The sequence below is a fragment of the Onychostruthus taczanowskii genome, unplaced genomic scaffold (genome assembly GCF_017590055.1).
Source record: "Onychostruthus taczanowskii isolate IOZ18803 unplaced genomic scaffold, ASM1759005v1 scaffold21, whole genome shotgun sequence".
Classification (NCBI taxonomy): Eukaryota; Metazoa; Chordata; class Aves; order Passeriformes; family Passeridae; genus Onychostruthus; species Onychostruthus taczanowskii.
In genome coordinates, this window is record NW_024499351.1 from 1,110,232 (window position 1) to 1,131,448 (window position 21,217).

The following is a 21,217-nucleotide window of genomic DNA, read 5'->3' on the forward strand; positions in this document are numbered from 1 at the left end:
AGTCTTATCTAGGTTAGACTAGGCTGTCTACTATCCTTTGGGTATGGTGTGAACATCCCTGGAGATAAATAGGAAGGGTGAGCTGGCTGATGTGCAACACAAGCTATTTTAGAGTCATTTCAGCTTTTCCATCTGCTATTGCAAAGGCCAAAATTATCTGTTCAAAACTAACAATACCTCCTTGAAAGGCAGAAGGAATAATACTTCTGGAATATACAACTTCTGTGCTTTGCTCAGCCTGCTCTTATACTGTTTTCTAACCATACAAGATGGGAGTGTTGGATTGTTTTTTTTGTAAATGAATCATGACGTGGGGAAGATCAACCTTGGACTTTTTCTTCTTATGTTGGTTACAACAGCTGAGTTGCTTTACAAGCCTGGCCAGCTTTTCCCACCTTTGAGAAGGAGAGGGATGGTGAAGGGGAATGAGTGCATGCAATTTCCCAAGCAAATGGGAGAACATAAAACATAGGGCAGTAAGTAAACATTAATAAATAAGATGTAAAGTATCTATTTCAACATGTGTTCAAGATTGATTTCATTGGCAATTACAGTGACTCGTGTAATAAATATAATGAACGGGGAAAGCTAGGAGAAGAGCTGAGGAAGCAAGGGAGAATGAGGTAGGAATCGTTGTAGAAAAGCAGGAAAAAATTTAGAAAGAAGGAAATGTAACGAAACTGATGTAGCAAAGAACTCTTTCAAAAGCAGTGTTCACAGAATATCATAAAATTAATTGAGGAAGTTACATAACCCTTTTGAAAGCTTGCTGCTACCAACATTTTCTCCTCCTGTGCTGTGCTGGGTGTTGGCAGCTGAGGAGCTGGAATGCCTCACTGACTCAGAGCGCCCCATGGCAAATCCCTCACCTCGGTGCGCCTGTTTTCCCAGCTGTAAAATGGGGATACTGCCTGTAACAGCTCATGGAAATGATGGGAGCAGCACACAGTTAATGTTTGTAATTGAGCTTGCAGTGGGTAAAATGCAAGTAGCAAAGAGGGAGGGATTCTTCTCCTGCTTTTGACTCCAGGTTTTCTCGCTGCTGACTTGATGTCTGAACTGTTGTCGTTCCCAAGGCACAGCTGCAAGAGGTGCTCCAAGTCTTTTATCAGACAATGTTCCTTTTTGCAGTGTACAACAATTTTTGTTGGTTTTGTTTGTGGGGTTTTTTTCGTCGTGCCAAAGTTGCAGTTTCATAGGTGAACATATGTATCCACTGCTGTGTGGGGCTCTAGATGGTGCAGGTGAGTTAGGAAATGCTGCTTCTCTTCCTTGATGGGTTGCCTAACTTGGAGTAGGTATCTGTGCCTCTGTTTCTTCAGCTATGAATTAGGTGGTGCACTACTGACTGACCTCAAAAGCACTGGAATTTGGGGTGGACATGGAACTGCTGCCATACAACTGACCAGACTGACAGATGTTTTCCATTCCAAGCACTGCTTTCACTTGGAAAAATCTCACTCCATCTCAGGCTTTCCCCCTCTTCTTTCCCAGTACTTCTTGTTGAAATTTTTCATGTGTAAAAGCTGTATCTCCCCCAACTGTTCTGTGTGAAGTTGAAAATTGTTTATTGCCATGAATTAAATTTCAAATATTTAGTTTCTACACTGCCAATATACATGGATTTAAACCTCCCAGAATTATCCTGTCCTTAGTCTTCAGTGGAACGCACAACTCTCATACTTGAAGAAAATGTGCCTCGTAACTCACAAACAGGGCAGTAATAAATATGTGCTTCTCTTAATGTTTTAATTCCTACTTAGAGCCCCATGCTGGGGTTAATAGCTGCCTTCTGCTCCATCTGCCCAGGAGCACAGTGTCTGTCCTGGGGCACCACATGGAATCAGGGACGTGCCCATGTGCTACCTATTGCAGGAATCCCAGCATGCTTCTGGATATAACAGTATGTGTAGCTCTTTTTTTTTTGCAATTTGCAAAACCATACCTCTCCTGACAACTTCTTACTCTTTTTCTTTGTCAGGATCACCAGGCTGCTTGGGAAAAAAAAAAAAAAAAAGAGAGAGAGAGAGAGAAGAATGAAAAAAACTCCAGAAACCAAACCAGTGATTTATATGACATACTTGTAGAACAAGCTAATGTGTGTTTATAGATAATGAGATTTATAAAAGATAATATAGGATATAAATCTCCAACCTACCATTTCCATACTCCAAAATATGACATAAACCATTTAATATTGTAATGAGAAACATTGTACTGCGTATGGGTGTTTAGGTTGGCAGATAAGACCAGGTGATTCAGACCACATCAAAGAACTCTCTCTTTTTAAAGCCCTGAACTTAATTTGTTATTTTCTGACAGTAAAATCTGAATTATAATTGTTTTTTGTTTCTTTTTTTTCTACATGCTGACGTAATAAATTGTAAATCATGCCAGCCAGCATCTGAGCTTGTTTTTAACTACTAATTCATTACTACTGCTGTTTTATGAGGTCAGCTCTGTTTTATTTGAGTGCAGAAAGGTATATTTCATTGTCTATCTCGAGTCCTAAAAAATTCCCAGAAGATAGTGGTATATTGTGTAGATTTCTCAGGTGTATATATGGTTTTATACTGAGAAAGCTAAGTTTTGGGACAGTTTTGGTATTATTTCTTAGGATAATAGTCTTGTGTGTTGGAGCTAAAAATAAGGAAGTGAGGATGATTAAGCTAACTCTGTGTAGACAGATATAAGTGTAAAACCTTGTAAGCAGATTTATGCTTACAAGGTCAAGATCAGTAGGGAGATGCATTACAGAGGAATTCTGCTTGGGGTTTGTCACTGACATTTAGGATGTCCAATAGATATTGGCAGAGTAAGTAATTTTCCTTGGTAATTTGCAGATTGGCATGTCTTTGCAAAGCAGTTTAAATTTACCAAAGAAGTTTTTATCCATGTGACAGAAATATTACCAGGTTCTGGTCTGCTTTGGGCTTCAGTTTCTTTGTGCTGTCTGTGAAGGCATGAGATCAGGAGGGGTGTCAGTGTGTCAGCTATGAAAAAACCCTCCGACTAGGAAGTTCTGGGTGGCCATGGACACGTGAGTTGGAGCAGTCAGGAACAGTCAGGATACTACTCAATTTTTGCCTCAGTTTGCTATCTTGCTCCCTAAAACTAGTTCATTGAATAAAGACAAACTTTGCTTTCCAAACAAAAGCCAGATGAGAAAAAGTAAAGTTCAAAATAGCAATAAGGTTACTGAGAGGTAACTTCTTTTGTACACAAGAAATGAAACTTTAAAGGAAATACAAGAATGACTGGCACGAAGCTTTAACTTCGCTGGTGATACCAGAAGGCATCATCCATTTATTTCATGGGGAAAAGACGGGAGATGAAAAAGGCTGTCGGTGGGGCAGTGATATTCAACAAGCAGGATCATCTCTCCTGCACGGGTTTCTCTTGCCTGTTTGTCATCTGGAAGGATGAGGAAGGCTGTCCCCTCTCCACAGAAACTTATGCTCAGGTCTCTCAGAGATGCCCCAGGCTCAATCCCCATTACTACAGAAGCTCCATTTGTCAGATGCTGTGGATGGGATTGCGTCAGGGGGGAGCAGAGAGGAATTTTTCCCCTTGGGCCAGAAGCCACTCAGGCCCAGATGTTTTTTGTTTCTTTCCTTCCAGAATTATGGAGTCATCCCCATCTTGACTAGAATGAAACATTTTACACTTTTTAAAAATTACTAATTCGTGGCAATTTAGAGCTCTCCACTATGGATAGAAGGTGAAATAGGATTTTAACAAACAGCAAGGTGTTACTTACGTAGCATGACAGTGAAAATTCAGGTGATATATACATTCAGTTTGCATTCTCCTGGCACAATACTGAGCATGTATTTTAGAACCATTTAGGTAAATTCAACTTGTCATAGATCAGAATGCAATGGTGACTAATTGTAAATGTTAAATAATCAGAGTGTGTTTATAAACAAAAAAAAAGATAAAAATGCATATTGTATAGGTTAGTTTGCTGTAACCTTAAGGGTTTGGGAGGGAGATAAATTGTTCTGGGGCTGATTTGTGTTGATTGACAATGTTTTCATATTCAGGCTTTCTTCATGAGCAGGAAAAATCTTTAAATTATATCGAGTACACCTATCTAAATTTTCAGCTGATTGTGCTTAATACTTGTCCTCATAAAACTAACTATTGTTGCTGACACCATAACCTGGCTGGGTTTTGTTTATGTCTTGTTAACTGGGTTTCACGTTAAATTATCCCTGAAGCACCTACACAGGTACTTTGCTGTAGTTATATAATTGTAAGGACTCGTTCTAAATATATTCTTTTACCCTCTCTCCCTCGCTCTCTCTCTTTCTGGTAACAGTTCGTTCCACTTCTGTTTCATTAAATGCCCTTGCCTTACGTTTGTCTTGACTGGCTTCTATTTACAGAAATTGTAAACCAGTTGAATGCTCTGAGCAGCTTAGATGAAGATCAAGATGACTGCATAAAGCGAGCAAATATGCCTTCAGCTAAATCAGCCAGTTCCTCTGAAGGTCTATGAGCTTTCATCCTTTCTTTCTGTTTCTGATTGTATTTACTGTGACCCATTACCTTTTGACTCCTGCCTGTATTCAGCTGTCAGTTTTATCTCTGTGCTTCCACCCAGCATGACTCTCAGTAATTTGTAGTGCATCCAACAGGTAACAACATGATAGAGAAAGAGCCTGTCTCCGCTACAGCTCCGTTGTCATCTGATAATGAACAAGAAAGAAAAAAAATTACAAAAAAAAAAGAAAGAGGAACCACCAGACCCTAAGCTTAAAACATTAGTTGTGTAGTCAGTAATACTTGACCTTTCTGAAGTGACAATATGTCCTCTCTGTGCTTTTATGTGCACTTTGCATCCAAAAATTAAAATTTCCTGCCGATAGTTAGCGTGTATGTGGACAATCAAAATCACTCTATTTAGCTCGTTAGATGTTCCGCAACATTTATTTAACAAAGGAAAGAGAAGGCCTTTTTAGAAGTCATTTCTGTTACATAATGTTCTGATCAGGAAATAGAAGTTTCATTCATTTCACTTTTTTTTTTCCCTTTGTTGATGTACTTACTGGACTGTGTTAACTTAGTTGTGCAGTTCGTGCCATACCCTGGTGCAGTGTTTCAAGGGACTGTTGACATGGAGCTTTTTAAGCTCCAGATATGTTGGATGAACAGTTTGTATCTATTTTAAAACAATATTCCAATTTGTTTGTAGAGCTTATCAATAAGCTTAGTTTTCTGGATGAAGGGGAGCAAGACCCGGCCAACTCCACCACAAACCCTTTTGGTGATCCTGACACAGCAGAATTAAATCCGTTTGGAGACCCTGATGTAGAAGGTAATGCATTTGTTTTACATAATTTATTGCTACTTGCAAATGCTTTGTGAAACATGATTTTTATTTTTGTAGGGCTATAAATGAAAAAATTTAATTGATTATTAAATATTATTTAATATATTGATTATTTAATATAGCACTGGGGTAGCAATAGCAATGATCCAGTTGCCACTAGAAAATTGTTGTATTCTTTAGTCACATCCTTTGTATTGAGGTACATTCATGTTTGCCACTGGGGGCTACCAGCTGAAGCAGAGACTTTTGGACCTATCAGGTATGTTGCTAGTACTCACCTTACGTGGTATGAATGAGCAACACATTCTGTCAGACAGCCCTGCTTCACGTGGGTGATGGTTTATATCATAATTTCCTTCACTGCAATCTTCACTGCATCTCAGCTATTCTTGGTTAGCACTAATCTTCATTATTACAATTTAATTTTCTCTCTTTTATTCTTCCTTTTTTTTCTTTGCTTTTATAGCTTCCTCAGTTAAGCCTTCTGGCATTGTGCCTTGCACCACATGCTAGGTGTTAATCCCCTTTCCAGACTGACGTGCCCATTCTTGTTCCATTTGGGTGAGATGTACAACTCCTGTAAATTTTTAATCTGATAAGATTTCGGCCGTAAGGCCAGAAGGGAGCACCAGGACAGCAAATATCTCTGCTGTCCTCAACTCCATGCCCAGATATGCAGGCTCCCATCTGCTGGATGTATCACTTTTAGCTTGCAGCTGCTCAAAAGGCAAATTCATAGTTAATTCCCAAGTTTGAAGCTGTACTCAACCTTTCCTGTTCAAAGCTGCAAGACTTTTCTTCCTACAGAAAATACCAAGTCACTCTGTAATGGCAATGGAAAAGAACCACAGTGAGCAGGAGCAGCCCAGGGTGCAGCCAGGGGATTTCTGAGGTCAGGTCAAAGAGAATGGATTTCCAAGCTGCAGTTTCTCCCTGTGGTCACTCACTTTCTTTGGACAAGCTGAATGTTTACTCAAAACACAGTTTTTCTGCCTTCAGAGTCCGCAGGGAATGATGTGGGTGGGGATCAAGTCCTGTCATACTTTGGCTGTGGTCTGACTCACAGCTTGTATTTCTGAAACAGGAACATTGCACTACCTTCTGTATTTGGCAACTGAAGCCATAAAGCCACTGTCCTGGGCACCTTCTCCCTCCTATAAAGTTGTCAAGTTTTTCTAGAGCTGCAGAAGTGAGTTGTTTCAGCTTTGTAGATGCCAATATATATGGATTAGGTTCTGGTGTCCTAATCTTTGGCTTTACTTCCTATCTGTTCCTGGACAGTGATCCCTTAGGATCATGGAAGGAAGCAGAGTAAGTGGGGATGTAAACCCCTCTGGTAGTCCATAAATAACTTGCTCTAAGAGGCATAGTCTATATTTTCCTCCTTCTCTGCTTTAGAAAGAAGAGCTCCCTTCTCCATGGAGAAAGTTGCACAAGTCCTATCCTACCTAAACTGCTTTTTCCAAACCCAGCTTTTCTCTCCTTTCCAAAGAGAGCCCATTCTGGAAGAAAGCAGTGGGTGTTCTGGCCACAAAACACAGTGACTTTTTCTCATCTTGGGGACAGGGAGAAATAGCTGGTGTTGTTTCTTAGTACTGGATAGTACTATTAGCTTGATAATTCATGGCAAGCTCACTATGAGTAGCCTGCATCCAAGACATCAGCCTGCTTATATTCCTAAAACGCTCTCAGCCTGTTGGGCATGTTTTTCTTCAGGTGATTGTGGTTCTTTTGGTGATGTCTGCCTTTACAGTCATCTTCAGTCAGAGGTGTGGACACTTTTCCATATCTCTGGGTCTGTTCTGTGTACTTAGGGCAGTCTCTGTGATCAGACTCTTGGGTCCCATCTACAGCTGTGGGCAGCAATGCTGAGTTGTTGGGTGTGTGAATACCAAGTGTTACTCCCACACACAGTCACTGTCATGCAGCAGTCAACATACCATAACAGGACAGCATTTGGGATAAACAGGGTGTCACTAGATTCTTCCTACTGTGTCATAAGGTGTTTTTTATTTGGGAGGAGTGGGCCTTCTGTTAGGTTCATGTGACAGTGTCTTCCTGGAGCACTAAACCAGGCTGAAAGATCGGGAAGATCAGCTGAAAGAATGATTCCCAGACAAAGAGTTGGACATCTGGTGTGGCATTTTTAAAGCTTTTATGTTATGATGATTGGCTCCTGTGGGATTCTTCTTTTTACTTCAGACACTTCTGAGAATCACTAGTTCTTCCACTCCAGACCTTTCTTGTCCCTATGATGGGAATTGGTTGTGTTCCTATTACCTTTCTTGGTCTTCTTGACGTGTGCCTTCCTCCGCAGAAAGTTGAGGGGGAGAAAAAATGGTGCTGAGACAAATTAGAGAAGATGGTTTTGGTCTTCAGCAACATCAGAATCTGCTGTATATTTCTATGGCTAATTGGATCAGTGTCTCTGCATGGGGAGCACCTAGACATTACCATTTTGGGGAGATTTCCCTTTGTTTTGAAATGCATTTTAAGGCTATGCAATATCATAGCTGTTCTCATCTGTTGCCCAGCTACTGAAGGCTGCCCTGTTTGTGTTCTATTATTCACTCATGATTCTTCTATTCTGAGACCTCAATGGAACTTTCAATACTGCCATCTCTTTCTAGGAAGGTCTTTAAGACTGTGACTGCTTGTTTGCTTTTGCATCCTGAATGTAACCTTTTTGGTGGCCACCCCAGAAGCTCAAGAGCATGACAGAGGTTCAGGAGTTTAAGGCAGGCTTTCTCCTACAGGCTTAAAGAGTCACATTACCTGTTTCACTTGTCTTGTGATCTGCTTAAATCAAGAGATTAACTTTTTATGTGAGCAGGGATGAAGTATTTTTCTGTTCACTTACATGTTAGTCTCTTTATCTTTTTATCTGGACAAGGCATAATCTGGAACTTAGACTTTGCGAAAGTTCCTAGTCTTCTGTAGAATTTGTTACTTAATTTCCCCAAGACCTGCAGAGCAGCCAGCTGGAGCCTCCTTTCCTGAGTACTTTGCCATCACATGTGAGGAGGCATGATTTGCTATTTGGCAGAGATATTCCAAGAATATTCCTATTAAGCCTGTAACGTGTGTGCTCAGAGCTACCCAGAGTATGAATATGTATTTACAGTCACTCATAGAGAAAGGAGGATTACCTGCCAGTAGATACTTGTTTCCTAGACAGATATTTCTTGTGCCTGTTCACAAAGCAGCTACTTTCCCTCTATCTTCCTAATCCCATAATCACTTAACCCTGGGAATGTGGGGTGGAGAGAAACTAAAGGCGTGAGTGCTTCCAGCACCCGTGTGCACACTGTAGGTGTGGTGCATGGCAGAGGGTCATCAGCAAGCTGGCTCTGGATGCTGCTGGGATTTAAAAACTCCTGAGTGTCAATGATTTTACACACACAGCAGAGTGAATGTGCATATCAACAAGTCACCTCAAAAAAATCTTCAGATGTGTTTCTTGGTTGACATGTCAAATTGAGGCTTATTGCCTCTGTATCTACTAGGTCAGCTAGACATTAGAAATCTGGGGAAATCAAAAATAATATTTTTGAACACTATATCTCTACAGCTTTATACTAGATAACCTTTACATGATTGTATGAGGAGAGCCTTTTGGATTTTTAGTCACAGTGCAACAGAATTATAAAATCAGTTAATTTCTGTGCAAACTATTTACTTGGGGAGGTCAACATGTACAACAAATGAAAGTAGAAAACCACAACACACTTTCATCACTCCAGATATTTTTTTTTTAAATTTGGTAGGGAATACAAATTTTAAAGTTGTGTATGACCTATACAACGCACATGAGACATGAGGGTAACTCTTTGCTGGCACCCGATGTCATTTAGACCACCATTTACTTTAGCAGTGTATTTTATCACCTTGTGCGTGGACTTCAGAGCTCCCTGCAGCCTGTTTTACTCTGAAAATGAAAACAGTGTTACAATGCAGCAGCAAACCCCAGATCGTTATTCCAGCCTACTACACACAGAACAGCGCAGGTGCCAATTGAGAGGAAAATGGTGCCTCTGTCCCTTCTGTTTCTTCATGAAAAAGCAATGTGTTGAGATTGTATGAGTAAAAGGATCAGAAAATCCAGAAAATCACCAGTGGTGTATGGGGATGCCAGTCTTTACTCTTTCTAGAAGCGCTGGGCAGTTCCACCTTTGCTTGGCGCTGTTTGTTGGGTGCTCACATCCCATGGTGTGCCTGCCTGCCAGTCGGGCAGCCCGTGGCGAAACCGAGCGCCTTTCACATGTGGCTGCTGCTTTCATCCTCTGCCAAGGGGAAAGTGGTACGTGCCGTGTTTTGGTGGAGGTTTTGTTTGGTTTTAAGGGACGTGTCACAATATGTTTGTGTTACAAAAGGCAAGTGGGTTGAAGGGCAGGGTGATTTCTGGAGATGCTCTGGCTGATCGTGCAGATAGGTAGTGCCAGAATGATTATTATCACAAACAGTCTTTCTCAGTGGAGTTAGGGCAAGTAATGTTTCCAGAATCTGGCACAAAGTAGCTGATGCTTCTGCTGGAGTAATACTTCTGCCTCTCTTGTTGTCACTCCTACCCCTGTGGCTTTATTACTTAATCATGCAAAATTATTTTGTGTTTGACTCTTGATGTACCAAACTGCAAGCACGTTTTTCTTTTTTTTTTTTTTTTTTTTAAATTTATATCAATGTAGAGACTGGAGTCCTTGTGGAGCTGTGATGAATGATGTGGGGAAAGCAGTGGAATCTGTGCTGCCCTCTTAATGTAAAAGCAGCTTCAAGAGGGAAATAGACCCCTGCTATTTGTTTAGCCTGCCAAAGTGCACTTCTCAGCATCATTAGCTCTTTGAGAAAATGAGTCTGTTACAGAAAAGTGACAGGTGACAGTGGGTGTGGCTTTAAGAGCAGTGCTGTTGAGTCATCATCATAACAATTAATTTGTTATGGAGAGCCTTGTGACGACCAACATTTGACACAAAACTTGTTCTAAAGGGTTTCAGAGACCCCATGGGAGAGAACCTGTTTGGGTTCAGGTGGGGACCCTTATGGGAACCCTCTGTCCCTGTGGGAACTTTGAAGGAAGCAGAAGGGGGAGGAAAATGGTATCCTGGATGGCAGGAGCAGAGAGAATGAGTAGCCAAGTTAAGTGTGTTTTAGCTGAGCCTCTACAAAATTCTGCCTATAAAAGTGTCTTAAGAATTATAATTAATATAATTATTTTAATTTTTAATTTCAGCCTGTGTGTAGGATTTTGTGAAATATTTTAGTTAATAACAAGCCAGAGGTGTCTGAGCGCTTATACGTAACATTGTGTGTGTAAGGCCAAACATGTAGTTCCTGTTGGGCCTATTAAAAAGAGAAATAATTTTGTCATAGTTAGGGTTACAGCACTTGATCCAGTGTTGAAATAGAAAGAATTGCAAAAACCATTTGCATTGCCCCTTAAATTTATCAGATTTAAACAAGCATTTAACTCATTGTTTCCAGGAGACACTTAAAAGCAAATTTAAAATAAAAGCTTACACTGTAGTTTTAAGAGGTTGTTTCCCTGAATATTTTTAACTTCAGGATATATTACTGAGTTTTCTTCTTGTGTGTTATCAGAAAGTTTCCCTCAGATATGATAATGTGTATTTATCAACAGATTCATGTGCAGGTGCAATGATCCATCATATGGAGTTGCAGAAGCAGCTATTTGTAGTTGTCCACTCCCTTGATAAAATATTCTAATATCTGAGCAAAGTTTAAAGTAGTAAAAAGTTTGGTTAAAGCTTTGTCAATAAGCCACACTATTTGAACAAGGTATCAGTCCTTTTTTTCTGCATTTCATTAGTTTTTTTTGCTTTTTGTATGGAACTGTCTTCTGAGGAAACATCTCCAGAGCACTTCTGCTTGCTCTAGTTCATCAAATCACTAAATGTGTGGGGAATATTTGAGTAGTATTCTGACTACTGTGAGTTTCAAGGCATGGTGTGTACAGTAGATTCTGTGTGTACAGTGAGGGTGGGATTTGACTCCCCTGACTTTAAAAACAGTTTGGACATGCAGGCTTTGAGTGTCAAGGAGTAAGCTCAGGTGCAAATACCCACACTGAGGACATCTCAGGGCAAGCAGAGTGAAGCTTTTGATGGCCTTGACCACCTGCACTGGATGCTAGAATGACCTATAGAACCACTTTTCCAGTTTAGCTTAAAATAAATGAACAGATACATTTTAGATATTGGGCTCTGCTCTGATATATTTAATCTATAGTACTCTGAGGGGTTCTTGCTTGATTTGATCATATTTGTGTTTTCTAAGGATTTCTGCTTTAAATGCTTTCTTTTTAACTGTCAGTTAAGCTATAGACCTTCAATGTTATTTCACTGCGGCTTTCTCTGAAACAGCTTTCTTAAAAGGTTGTGGGCTTATGATCACATCACCACCATAACCTAGGATTAAAATACTGCTGTGCAGTAACTACACTTTCTCCCAGCATAAGTTCCCAGTAGTTTATTCCCTTCTCCTAAGGGATAAGCATTTACTCTGGGGTAGGAGTGAGCACATGCACTGCAGCTGACATACTGCAAACACACACCCTGACTTTTTCCTGCAGTTGTTTGTCTGTATGGTCGTGTTCCAGCATGGGTCTCCTCCACAGGCTGCAGGTGGATCTCTGTAGTCCTGAGAAGAGCTAAAGCCTTTCCTCCTCTGAGCCTTTGCCCTGATCTAGTGACTAGTCCAGTGCACAGAGAGGTGAAGTCACTACCTGCAGCCAGGGATCATATTCCTATCCAGCTAGGAATGGCTCTGGTTCACACTGTAAGCTAGAGCTGGTCACACTGCGCGGGGTAGGGCTTTCCATCACCTTGGGCTATGCTAATGGCTGGGTTCAGGGTGAGCTGGATGTTTGCTGGCAGGGTAGAGAACTCTCACATTTTCTAGCAATTCGCCAGGATTAGCAGCTTTGGTACATCCATCCAAGCTCACCTAAGCACAGTGCTTCCCTTTGTTCTTTGTGTGACTAGTGATTTCATTTTCCCAAATATTTCTTCAGTGAAAAATCCACTTGAAAGTCCATCTTTTTATTTTTTAGATTCTTGTTACAAATAAATTTTAGAGTTGCTCTCTTAACCTTAAAAGTATGTTTAGTCCAGTTTAGTAATCATATCTCTGAAAAACACACACTTGTCATTAAGAATAATGTGGATATGGTTATTGAAAGTTAGGTTTTAATGACACTGCATTGAAGTTCCTATTTGTGTAGATTTTGGAAGTACATTACATCCGCTATTGAACAGAACTGCTGATTATTTGATGCTGCAAGAACAGTAAAATTAACATTACCAAGCGTATTTGCAAGAAATGTTGTATTGCTCTATGGGGATTGGCATTATTCAGTATGCAGAAGCCATTCAGTGTAGAACAACAGACACTGCAGAAAGGACATTACACAGAGAACAGCATGCAGCTCCAGCTGTAACTGTTTGTTGTACAGCCCAAATAAAAGATGAGTGATTTGATTAGTTGTCTCTTTAGGGTTAATTGAAATTTGTTTTTACAGTGAGATTCTGTATTGTTACCAGGGGCACACGTGTTTTGATATTAATTACTGGTCATACTTAATTGCTAATTTTTAGTTCAATAATTTTAAGAAATTAAAAGGCCACCTACTTACTATCACCATTTTTAAATCCAATAATAGTAATATTATAAAATGTTTTTTTTTCTTTATTAAAAGCTCAAATAAATAAATAGGAACATTTTGTTAGGACACATTGGCTAATAGTTTGTGAAAATGTTTTTATATCTGTTGTGATGCCATTTATATGACAAATTAGAAAACGAATAACTGATGTTGAAAGAGCTGTTGTAAGTGAGAAAGTGAAGCCTATTCAATCAATATAGTCTAAATTAAAAGACCTTTTGAAAGACCTATTTTGGAATAAACAAGCACGAAAATTCACCTAAGGCTATAACTTTATGTGTTGAGAGTTAAGAAGCAGACCTTTTCATATGCCTTTAAAATATAAAGATCTGATAAAATGGTTTCAAATTTTTAATTTGTTGAATCTGTCTCTTTTTTTTTCTTTTTTTTCTTGTTGTTGTTGTTGTTGTTGTTGTTGTTGTTGTTGTTGTTATTTGCTAGAACTACACCCTGAAAGAGCTGCATCTTCAAAGCCAGAAGAAAGTTTCTATGTTGACAGTTACAATCCCTTCAAGGATGAAGATGCTCCAGAGTACTTAAACCCATTTGATGAGCCGGATCATCCACCTGAAGCACCTGGAAGTGTAAGAGATTCTCCTCCACAACCTGCAAAAAGGAAAAGCATCAGACCAGTGGATATGAGCAAATACCTCTATGCAGATACCTCTAAAGCTGAGGAGGAGGAGCTGGATGAGTAAGTATGATTCTCCATCTTTCAGCAGCTTTGCAGGCATTAGTAGTGGGATCCCTGGCTTAATCTTGAGGTGTATTGGGTTGAACCATGGTGATCCTTAATCACCTCCTTAGGACAGACTCATCCTTGGGCAGCTCAGCAGCAGGAAATACCATACCCCCAGGTCATGCTATTCAGCTGAACATGATCAGTGAGGAACTTTCCTTTGCCTTATTGATAGCAAATGATTTGATAGGGAACAAATCTGTGGATCTTTCTGACACTTCATGCTCTGACAATTGCAAATGAGCCAGAAATCAAAGGAGCAAGACCTTGAGCCTTCCTCTTCTTTTTGCCATTATTTTTACTACAAAAAATAATAATTTTTGCCAATGATAACAGGGAGTTTGTTTTATCTTGATGCAGTATGTAAAAATGAAGAGCTTTTGCAATCTGCATAGCACATTTTTGAGAATCTCATAAACTGAATATATATGGGAAAGATAACACCATATGTACTTACTTAGGTTGTTTCTTTCAGCATGACCACACATAAAACTTTTATAAACTCACACTGACTGCCTTGTATTACAGTATAGATGCTATCAGGAAGGGTGAGCTTTTTGCAATTCCTTGGGAGGTTGGAAGGTGCATCCTTAATCCTTGTTTGTGGTCATTAGTCACCAACCACACCACTCATGAGACAGGTTATGGTGATTATATTTGAGCAATTTTACAGACAACAATTCTAATTAACATTTAATTTTACATTATTTAATGAGATTTATCATGGCATGACATTTGCATTGCTTCAATATTAACAGAGATATGGTATCATCATCTTCCTGTTTCTCTGTCGATAGCTGTGGTCTAGGAAATGGAAGGATTCCCAGACACTCTAATAGAAACATAGGAAGGGCTCTGCAGTTTTGTCCTTTTAAAGCTCTGTAGCCATGGATTTAATGTTGATGTTTGGTCTGTGAAAAATAAAAATAAAAATAAATAAATAAAGGTTATTGGGAATGATGCCTCTGCCAGCTCCATTTGTCAGGACAGTGCCTGAACAAACAGCACTGGCTGCTGTGTCTTCCGAGCACAGTGTGATCACACTGACAAACACACCAGGCATTCCTGGTCCTTCCCTGGTCACCAGAACCCGTAGGGGATAAAAATGTGTGAATTTTACACCCACCGAGATATAGCTATAGAGGACAGCAAAGATTGGAAAAAGCAGAAAGAGAAAAAGCCATATGGATGAGCAAGTTTTCTGTTTATACTTCCATTTCCACCCTAAGCACATCTATGCCAAAGGGTTTTGTGGCAGGATTGTAACCCTTCTTTTTGCTGTGTACTGGATTTTAGCCCTTGGTTAACAAAAAACAGCCTCCTTCTTTTAATTCCATTTGCTTCATTGGTTTTTTTCCCCCAAAGATAAATCCATAGGTGGATTCTACTTGAATGTAAAGCTGGTCGGTATTTTCATGATAAAGCAGTGTCCCATGGAAGATGGAAGGATAAAGAGTCAGTAAACACTTTAAAATCAATTTTTTACATCTTTTACAAAAGAGTTTTATGTCCTGACCCCCAAAGTAATCTTCCTCTCCACATTTTCTTCTGAAGTTATAGGAGCAATACATCATACAAAAAGACCTGGAGACCATTTGTGAGTGCATTGGGTGGAGGTGTGGCAAGGAGAACCCTTGAATCTTTACAGTGAAACACTCTGGAGGAATGAGTGTAATGATTAAAGTCCAGTCTAGAAACACAGGACATGCAGTATTAGATCACCTCTACAAACACTGTTTTGCCTCATCTCATGTCCTTAATTTTCAAATTTTTAAGTAGAAAGCTTTTGCTAAGGCATGGTCTGGTGAGCACCAAAGGTAAAATTCTTGCAGACAATGTAAGTTGGTGGTTTTTGAGTGCCCTCAGACATGAGGGTTTATGTCCAGATGTGTATTGTTTTTACCTACTGTGAATATTGATGCGTTTATTATCTACATAAGTGGGTAATTTCTTTCAAGCCTACCGAAGTCTAGGTTTCCTTGTCAATTTGTGGCAGAGAGTTCCACAAGGAAACAAGATCTCTAATGCAATGTGTTTCTTTTGTTGATTGTAAATAAATTCCCTTCCACTCCCATACTGTCTCTTCTGCTGGCTTATCAAAACAACAATTAGTAGTATTAGATTTACCTGCCATAAACATTTGTTGTCTTGTCTGTCTCTAGCATGTTCACCTTTCCTTGTCACTTGTCTGAGTGCTAACTTTTTCGATCTCTCTTCATACAGAAGTCTCTTCATCTCTCTAATCATTTCCACCGCCCGTCTCTGGACCCTGTTATTTCTTCTGCTATGTGTCTATTTTAAGATGTGTTGACTTGGCCTGAGCAGTGTATTCAAGACAAAGCTGAACAACTGAGTCATATCATGAGAATAGAAAACTTTGCATGTTATTTTCTACCTCTCTCATAACATCTTGTTTTTTGAGTTTTTAAAAATTGTCTTTCGTTTTTGACTGTCACTGGTCAAGGGCTGTCTCCAGGTGTCCTTTTGCCTTTTTGCCTTCCACCTATAGGTGGAAGGCATGAAACAGAAGAAATTGAAGGCTCCTGATTTATTGATTATCAGGAAATACAATGTATTTTTACCCCCATGTCTTAACGTTTAATTGGAGTTCACTTAATGTACTGCTTGGCATTTTCCTCTTACATTTTGTGTGGGATGCAGTGTCGTGTCATGAGACATGGACGCAGCAGTTAGCATCAGGACCCTTGTCCCACTCTGCTCTGGCAGATCCTTAGTTGTGATTCTGGACTCGGAGCTTACACGAAGTGCCCCAAGAGCTGAACTCTGACTCCAGTTTTGTAACAGACTCTCACTGTAATCCTGTAAAAGGTACTTGGCCTCAGAGCACCTCTGTGAAGGATTTACCTGGGTAATTTGCTTCTTTGAAATGTATTTGACTAATGTTTGTGAAGAGAACTAATACTTCATAACACACACAAAGCACAGTCACAAGCATAAGCATTGTGAGGCATTGCATGGCACAGAGGGACTTAGGTGAGCCAGTACATTTACTCTGCTGCAAAACTGCTCTCAAAACATACTTCCTCTGACTAAATTCTCATACCTAGTGAAATATAAGGAACACATTTTCCTTTTGTTAGTTTGGACATTTCACTGATAAAATTCTGCTTTTGCCTTTTCGAATTTTATGTATTAAAATCCACCTGTTAGTGAAGGATGGCCCACCTTGTGAAGTTAATTATTTGAAAATAGCACAGCTCACAACTGCTTAATGTATAATGCTTTCAACCTTAGTTCTTCTGACTGGCAAAATTTGCTGCTCTTTTAGCCCTGCCACACTGACAACTTTGGGTTTCCTCCTCAGTAAAATGTTTATTTTTAAATTTTTTTTCAGCTAACTGGTAAGACTGATCAAAATAATTTTTAAATTGGTCAGAATAAAACTTGCTTTCCAATATCATTTGGCTCTGTGGCTTCTTATCTTTTTAATCATTTTATGGCTTAGAATCATGCTGTGTAATTGGCAAGGCTATCGAGTTGCCATCTGCTGAAGTTGCCTGTTGCACAAGAAGCTGCAAGCCACCACATAGGCAGTGAGTTTAATGCCAGGTATCTTGTCAGGTCTGAATTTTTAAATTTTGTGGAGGACAGCCTAGTGTCTCTATAGACAAATCATTTTATGTGAAGCCATTAAATAACTTCACAGAACCAGTAAATATGGGGCTGACCTCAGAAAAAAGTGCTTTAATATTTTCTAGCTAAGGCTCTTTTCAACCACATTTTTCAGATGCTTAATTTCTTGTAGAGCCATGTGGAAGCTGTTGAACCAAACTCTGCTACATATATCGGATCCTCATTACTTCAAACGTGACAGTTTGTTCAGAAAAGAACTGTTTTGGTTGTTTTTTTCCTGTATTAACATTATTTTTCAAAAATCTTGCTCAATTTTTGTAAGACCAATTAAGGGTAGTGCAGAGAGGAAGACAGAAGGTAGCGCATGTGCATGTCTGCTCTGTGCATGTACCTGTGTCTGTTTCTGTGACCAAAATGTGTGGGTTTAGCCTGGTTTCCAAGTTCTTCTCTAGAGGAAAAAGTCCTTTTAGCAATTCCTTCTGGTGCGTACAGAGGGCAGTTTTTTGGGATGACACCTGCGGTGCAGGCAGTTCTGGAGCTTAAAAATTCAAAAGATGGTTCTTCCAGACCTGTTTGCTCTCATTGATAAGGTGTTGGGTTTTTTCTCACACCAAAATAATTTTAACACCTTTCAATTACACCTTTCTTATTCAGAGGTAAATTCCTGCCAGACATGCTGTGCCTGTTGGCTGTTCTGAAGGCTGACTTGTGGAACTAAATAAAAACCTTGTGCTGTCCCATAGAATGCATTGTTCTTCAGCCTTTTATCTCTTTTATCTTCATTTTCACCTCCCTTTGAACTCTCTGGTGTCTGAAGACAGCTGAGCTGGGCTGTCAGCTAAATTAGAGCTACTGACAGCTGGATGCATTCTCCACTCCAGCCTGAATACCTCCTTTTCCTCCTGCCTCCCATAGAAAACACCCTTCTGTTTCCATTTAACTTGTTCCTTTGGTCCCCTTTAGTTTTTATTGTGCTGGTGGCTTTGCACTTGATGGGCAGCAAAGTGGGAGCACCTGAAAGTTGCCTTCAGTCAACAAATGAGTTATTTTAGTGTTAGTCTTTCCTTTTGCTTCAGGAGTTGGATGTCTTTTTCTGTAAGGAACAGAAGCAGCAGATTCTTAGAAAGATCTGGAGATTTTATGCCTGATTTTCACTTATGTGCTTTGGTAAATGTTGACTTTCAAAAGTAGATTTCTGTGATGTGGGTTATTAATTGCTTGCTTTTTCTCAGTGAAAACAGGATTACTGTAAATTGCATTAAAATAAAGTCTAAAGTTTGTCTGTGAGACTGAAAGATGTTTTTATACTACAAGTATAAAGGAAGGAGAGAAATTTCATGTTGTGTGGAAAGCAACTGGATGAATAGTTGGTTTTTACTGCTGTTGTAGTTCTTAAAAATAGTGTGTACCAGCTCCTGACTCTTATCCTGAGAGGGAATTTGTGAATGGATCTGGCTAGGTAGACTTTTATTTAATGCATTAGTGTTTCCATCCAGAGTTGAGTTCTGAGGGACTTCAAGGGACTGGGGTTATTTGTTGTTGTTGGTTACACTGCATATAATAACTGTCTGCAGATAGATTGTTGGGAATCATAGTTTGAGATACGTGATAAATATATGTTGCAGGGGAAAGAGGGACTAGAAAAGAATAAATTACTGCACCGATTTCATAACTAACTGTCCAATTTTGGATTGCAAAATATGAAAAGCAAATAATTAATAATTAAATAATTCAACAAAGATTCCCTTAAGTATCCTTAGCAGGATACAAAGCTGCTGTAGAAGAAGCCATTATATAATATATTATTGATTGATTGATATTTGGTGTATCAAGCTAACATAAAATTTGGCAGAATTTGGTTGTGGTGGTATTTACTTAGGGTGGTACAAATGAAGACTTGGAACATGGACACCAGAGTTAACGATAATTCTTTGGACTGCATTTACTTGGTGGAAGATGTTTGCATTGTAACATTCTCAAATAAGGTTTAGTTATAAAAACAGCTATCCAAATAGACAGGTGATGCCTACTGGTGTCTGCAGAGAGATATGTGCAAGTCAGATGTGTTTTTTTTCCTCTGTTCTCTTACCTAAGGTGTTTTCTTAAAATGTTGTGGTGCCTGTAAACTACAGAGTTTGAAATACACTGGAGGCTGAATGTGTCCCCATGGAGGCCAAACTTCCCAAAACTGGACAGCCAAGAGTGAGGCTTCTAAAACCCTCTTGGACCATGACTGTACCAGTGGCCTGATTCTTAATTGTTCTAATGAAGCTATCTTTATCCTGTTCATTAGAGTGTTAAACACCCAGCAGCTTCGCTCACATTCTTTGGTATTGATCTTGTCATAAAATCAGATCACTCTTTGATAGATGGAGAAGTATAATTGAAGAGTTAGCTTTATGCAGTTAATAAAACTTCTGCAATTTACAGGACTTTATAAAAATTGTGAAAATTGTGACTGAATAATGCAGTTTTAGCTGTTGTAACTCTCTTTTCAATGGTATGAAAATGTAGTATCTAAAAGTGTATAAAGGTAAAACACTCTTATGTGGGATAATAAAAGCATTTTAGTCATTGACTTTCCTAAGCAGGTCTTATTTTTGGATTTATTTCCAAGGAGATAGCCAAGAAATGTGTTTCCCTTCTTTTAATTAGATCAAATCCATTTTATGAACCAAAATCAAGCCCTGCTTTAATTAAAGTTGCTCTGCAAGAACCAGAAAAGAAGATGAAAAGAAAAGCTCCTGAACCCCCAAACCTCTTGCCAAAGACAGAGATGGGCATGGGTGAGAACATGTCAGCAATTCCTGCATCAAGGGACCTTTCTTCCTCTCCTAAGGTAAGCTTTTCATACCAAAATTTTGTCCTTGTTCATAACAGTACCTTTCTGTGCATTGTAAACATCCTGTTTATTTCTGCTGGCATCTTAAAAGCTTTGCCAGGGCTTAATAAGGTGTTGGCTTGTCTCTCTTCACTTGGTTCATAGGGAGGATGCAACAGTAGGAGCTGGTATTTTTTCTTTAAGGATTCGGTGAAAACAGTAATAGTTGAAACTGCAGTTTCAGAGAAAAGAGTCTTCTAGTAACCGGTGTTACAGGACAGCTGGATGTGCCATGGAGAAGGAAGAAAATCACATTGAACAGTGCTTTGACCTGATCTATTTTAATGCTCCTAAGCCTTGCCCCTGTTGAAGAGTCTGTCTCCTCATTTCTGTCATAAATCTGGGTTTTAAAAGCTTAGTACTGTATATTTGTATTGGGATTTATATATGTACAATTCCAAAGCTATGTTGAAGTAATTAAAAAAAAAAAAGAGAGTCTACTTGAAATCAGGTTAGCTGTCTGTTAGGAATGTGCAGACTAAGGATACTTACATATGCACATCCATTTGTTTTTCAAGTCAAAAATAGAGTTAATTTCACTGGAAGAGCTAATGTGAGGTGTGGGTGTTCTATTTCTACAACAGCCAACTTCTGTCAGTGTGGATGTCAGCTCCAGTGTTTCAGCAGTTAGCACCACTTGTGCTTTTTCTTTAAACAAAATAAGCATTTAATAGTAGAAGTTAATGGACCTTTCTTAGAAATGAATGTCATACATTGTTTTAAAGGTAGGAAGATGAGGACAGAATGCCTCCCTTCCAGTGTGTCTTGCCCAATGGATGCACATTATCATCTGGTTTGCCTTGAATCAGAGCTGCTGTACTTGAGCTTCAGAATTGAGGGAAGCTACTTGTCATACCTATCATTTCATTGTGCAACTACTCAGCCAGATTGCTTACATGTCCTTGTCCACTCAGGCTCTGATCTTGTTGTCATTTTACCACTCACTCAGGCTAAAGAGTACAAGACCAGAAATCTAATCTCTGTCTG

At 39.3% G+C, this 21,217-nt stretch overlaps 1 protein-coding gene across 1 annotated transcript in view; it reads left to right on the plus strand.

Annotated features, from left to right (window-relative positions):
- Positions 1-21,217, plus strand: part of EHBP1 (EH domain binding protein 1) — a 204,788-nt gene that overhangs the window by 80,458 nt on the left and 103,113 nt on the right. The window contains exons 8-10 of the mRNA XM_041404490.1: positions 5,201-5,323; positions 13,458-13,710; positions 20,005-20,188. Coding sequence (XP_041260424.1) covers positions 5,201-5,323; positions 13,458-13,710; positions 20,005-20,188 — 560 coding nt within the window. The remainder of the gene's footprint in view (positions 1-5,200; positions 5,324-13,457; positions 13,711-20,004; positions 20,189-21,217) is intronic.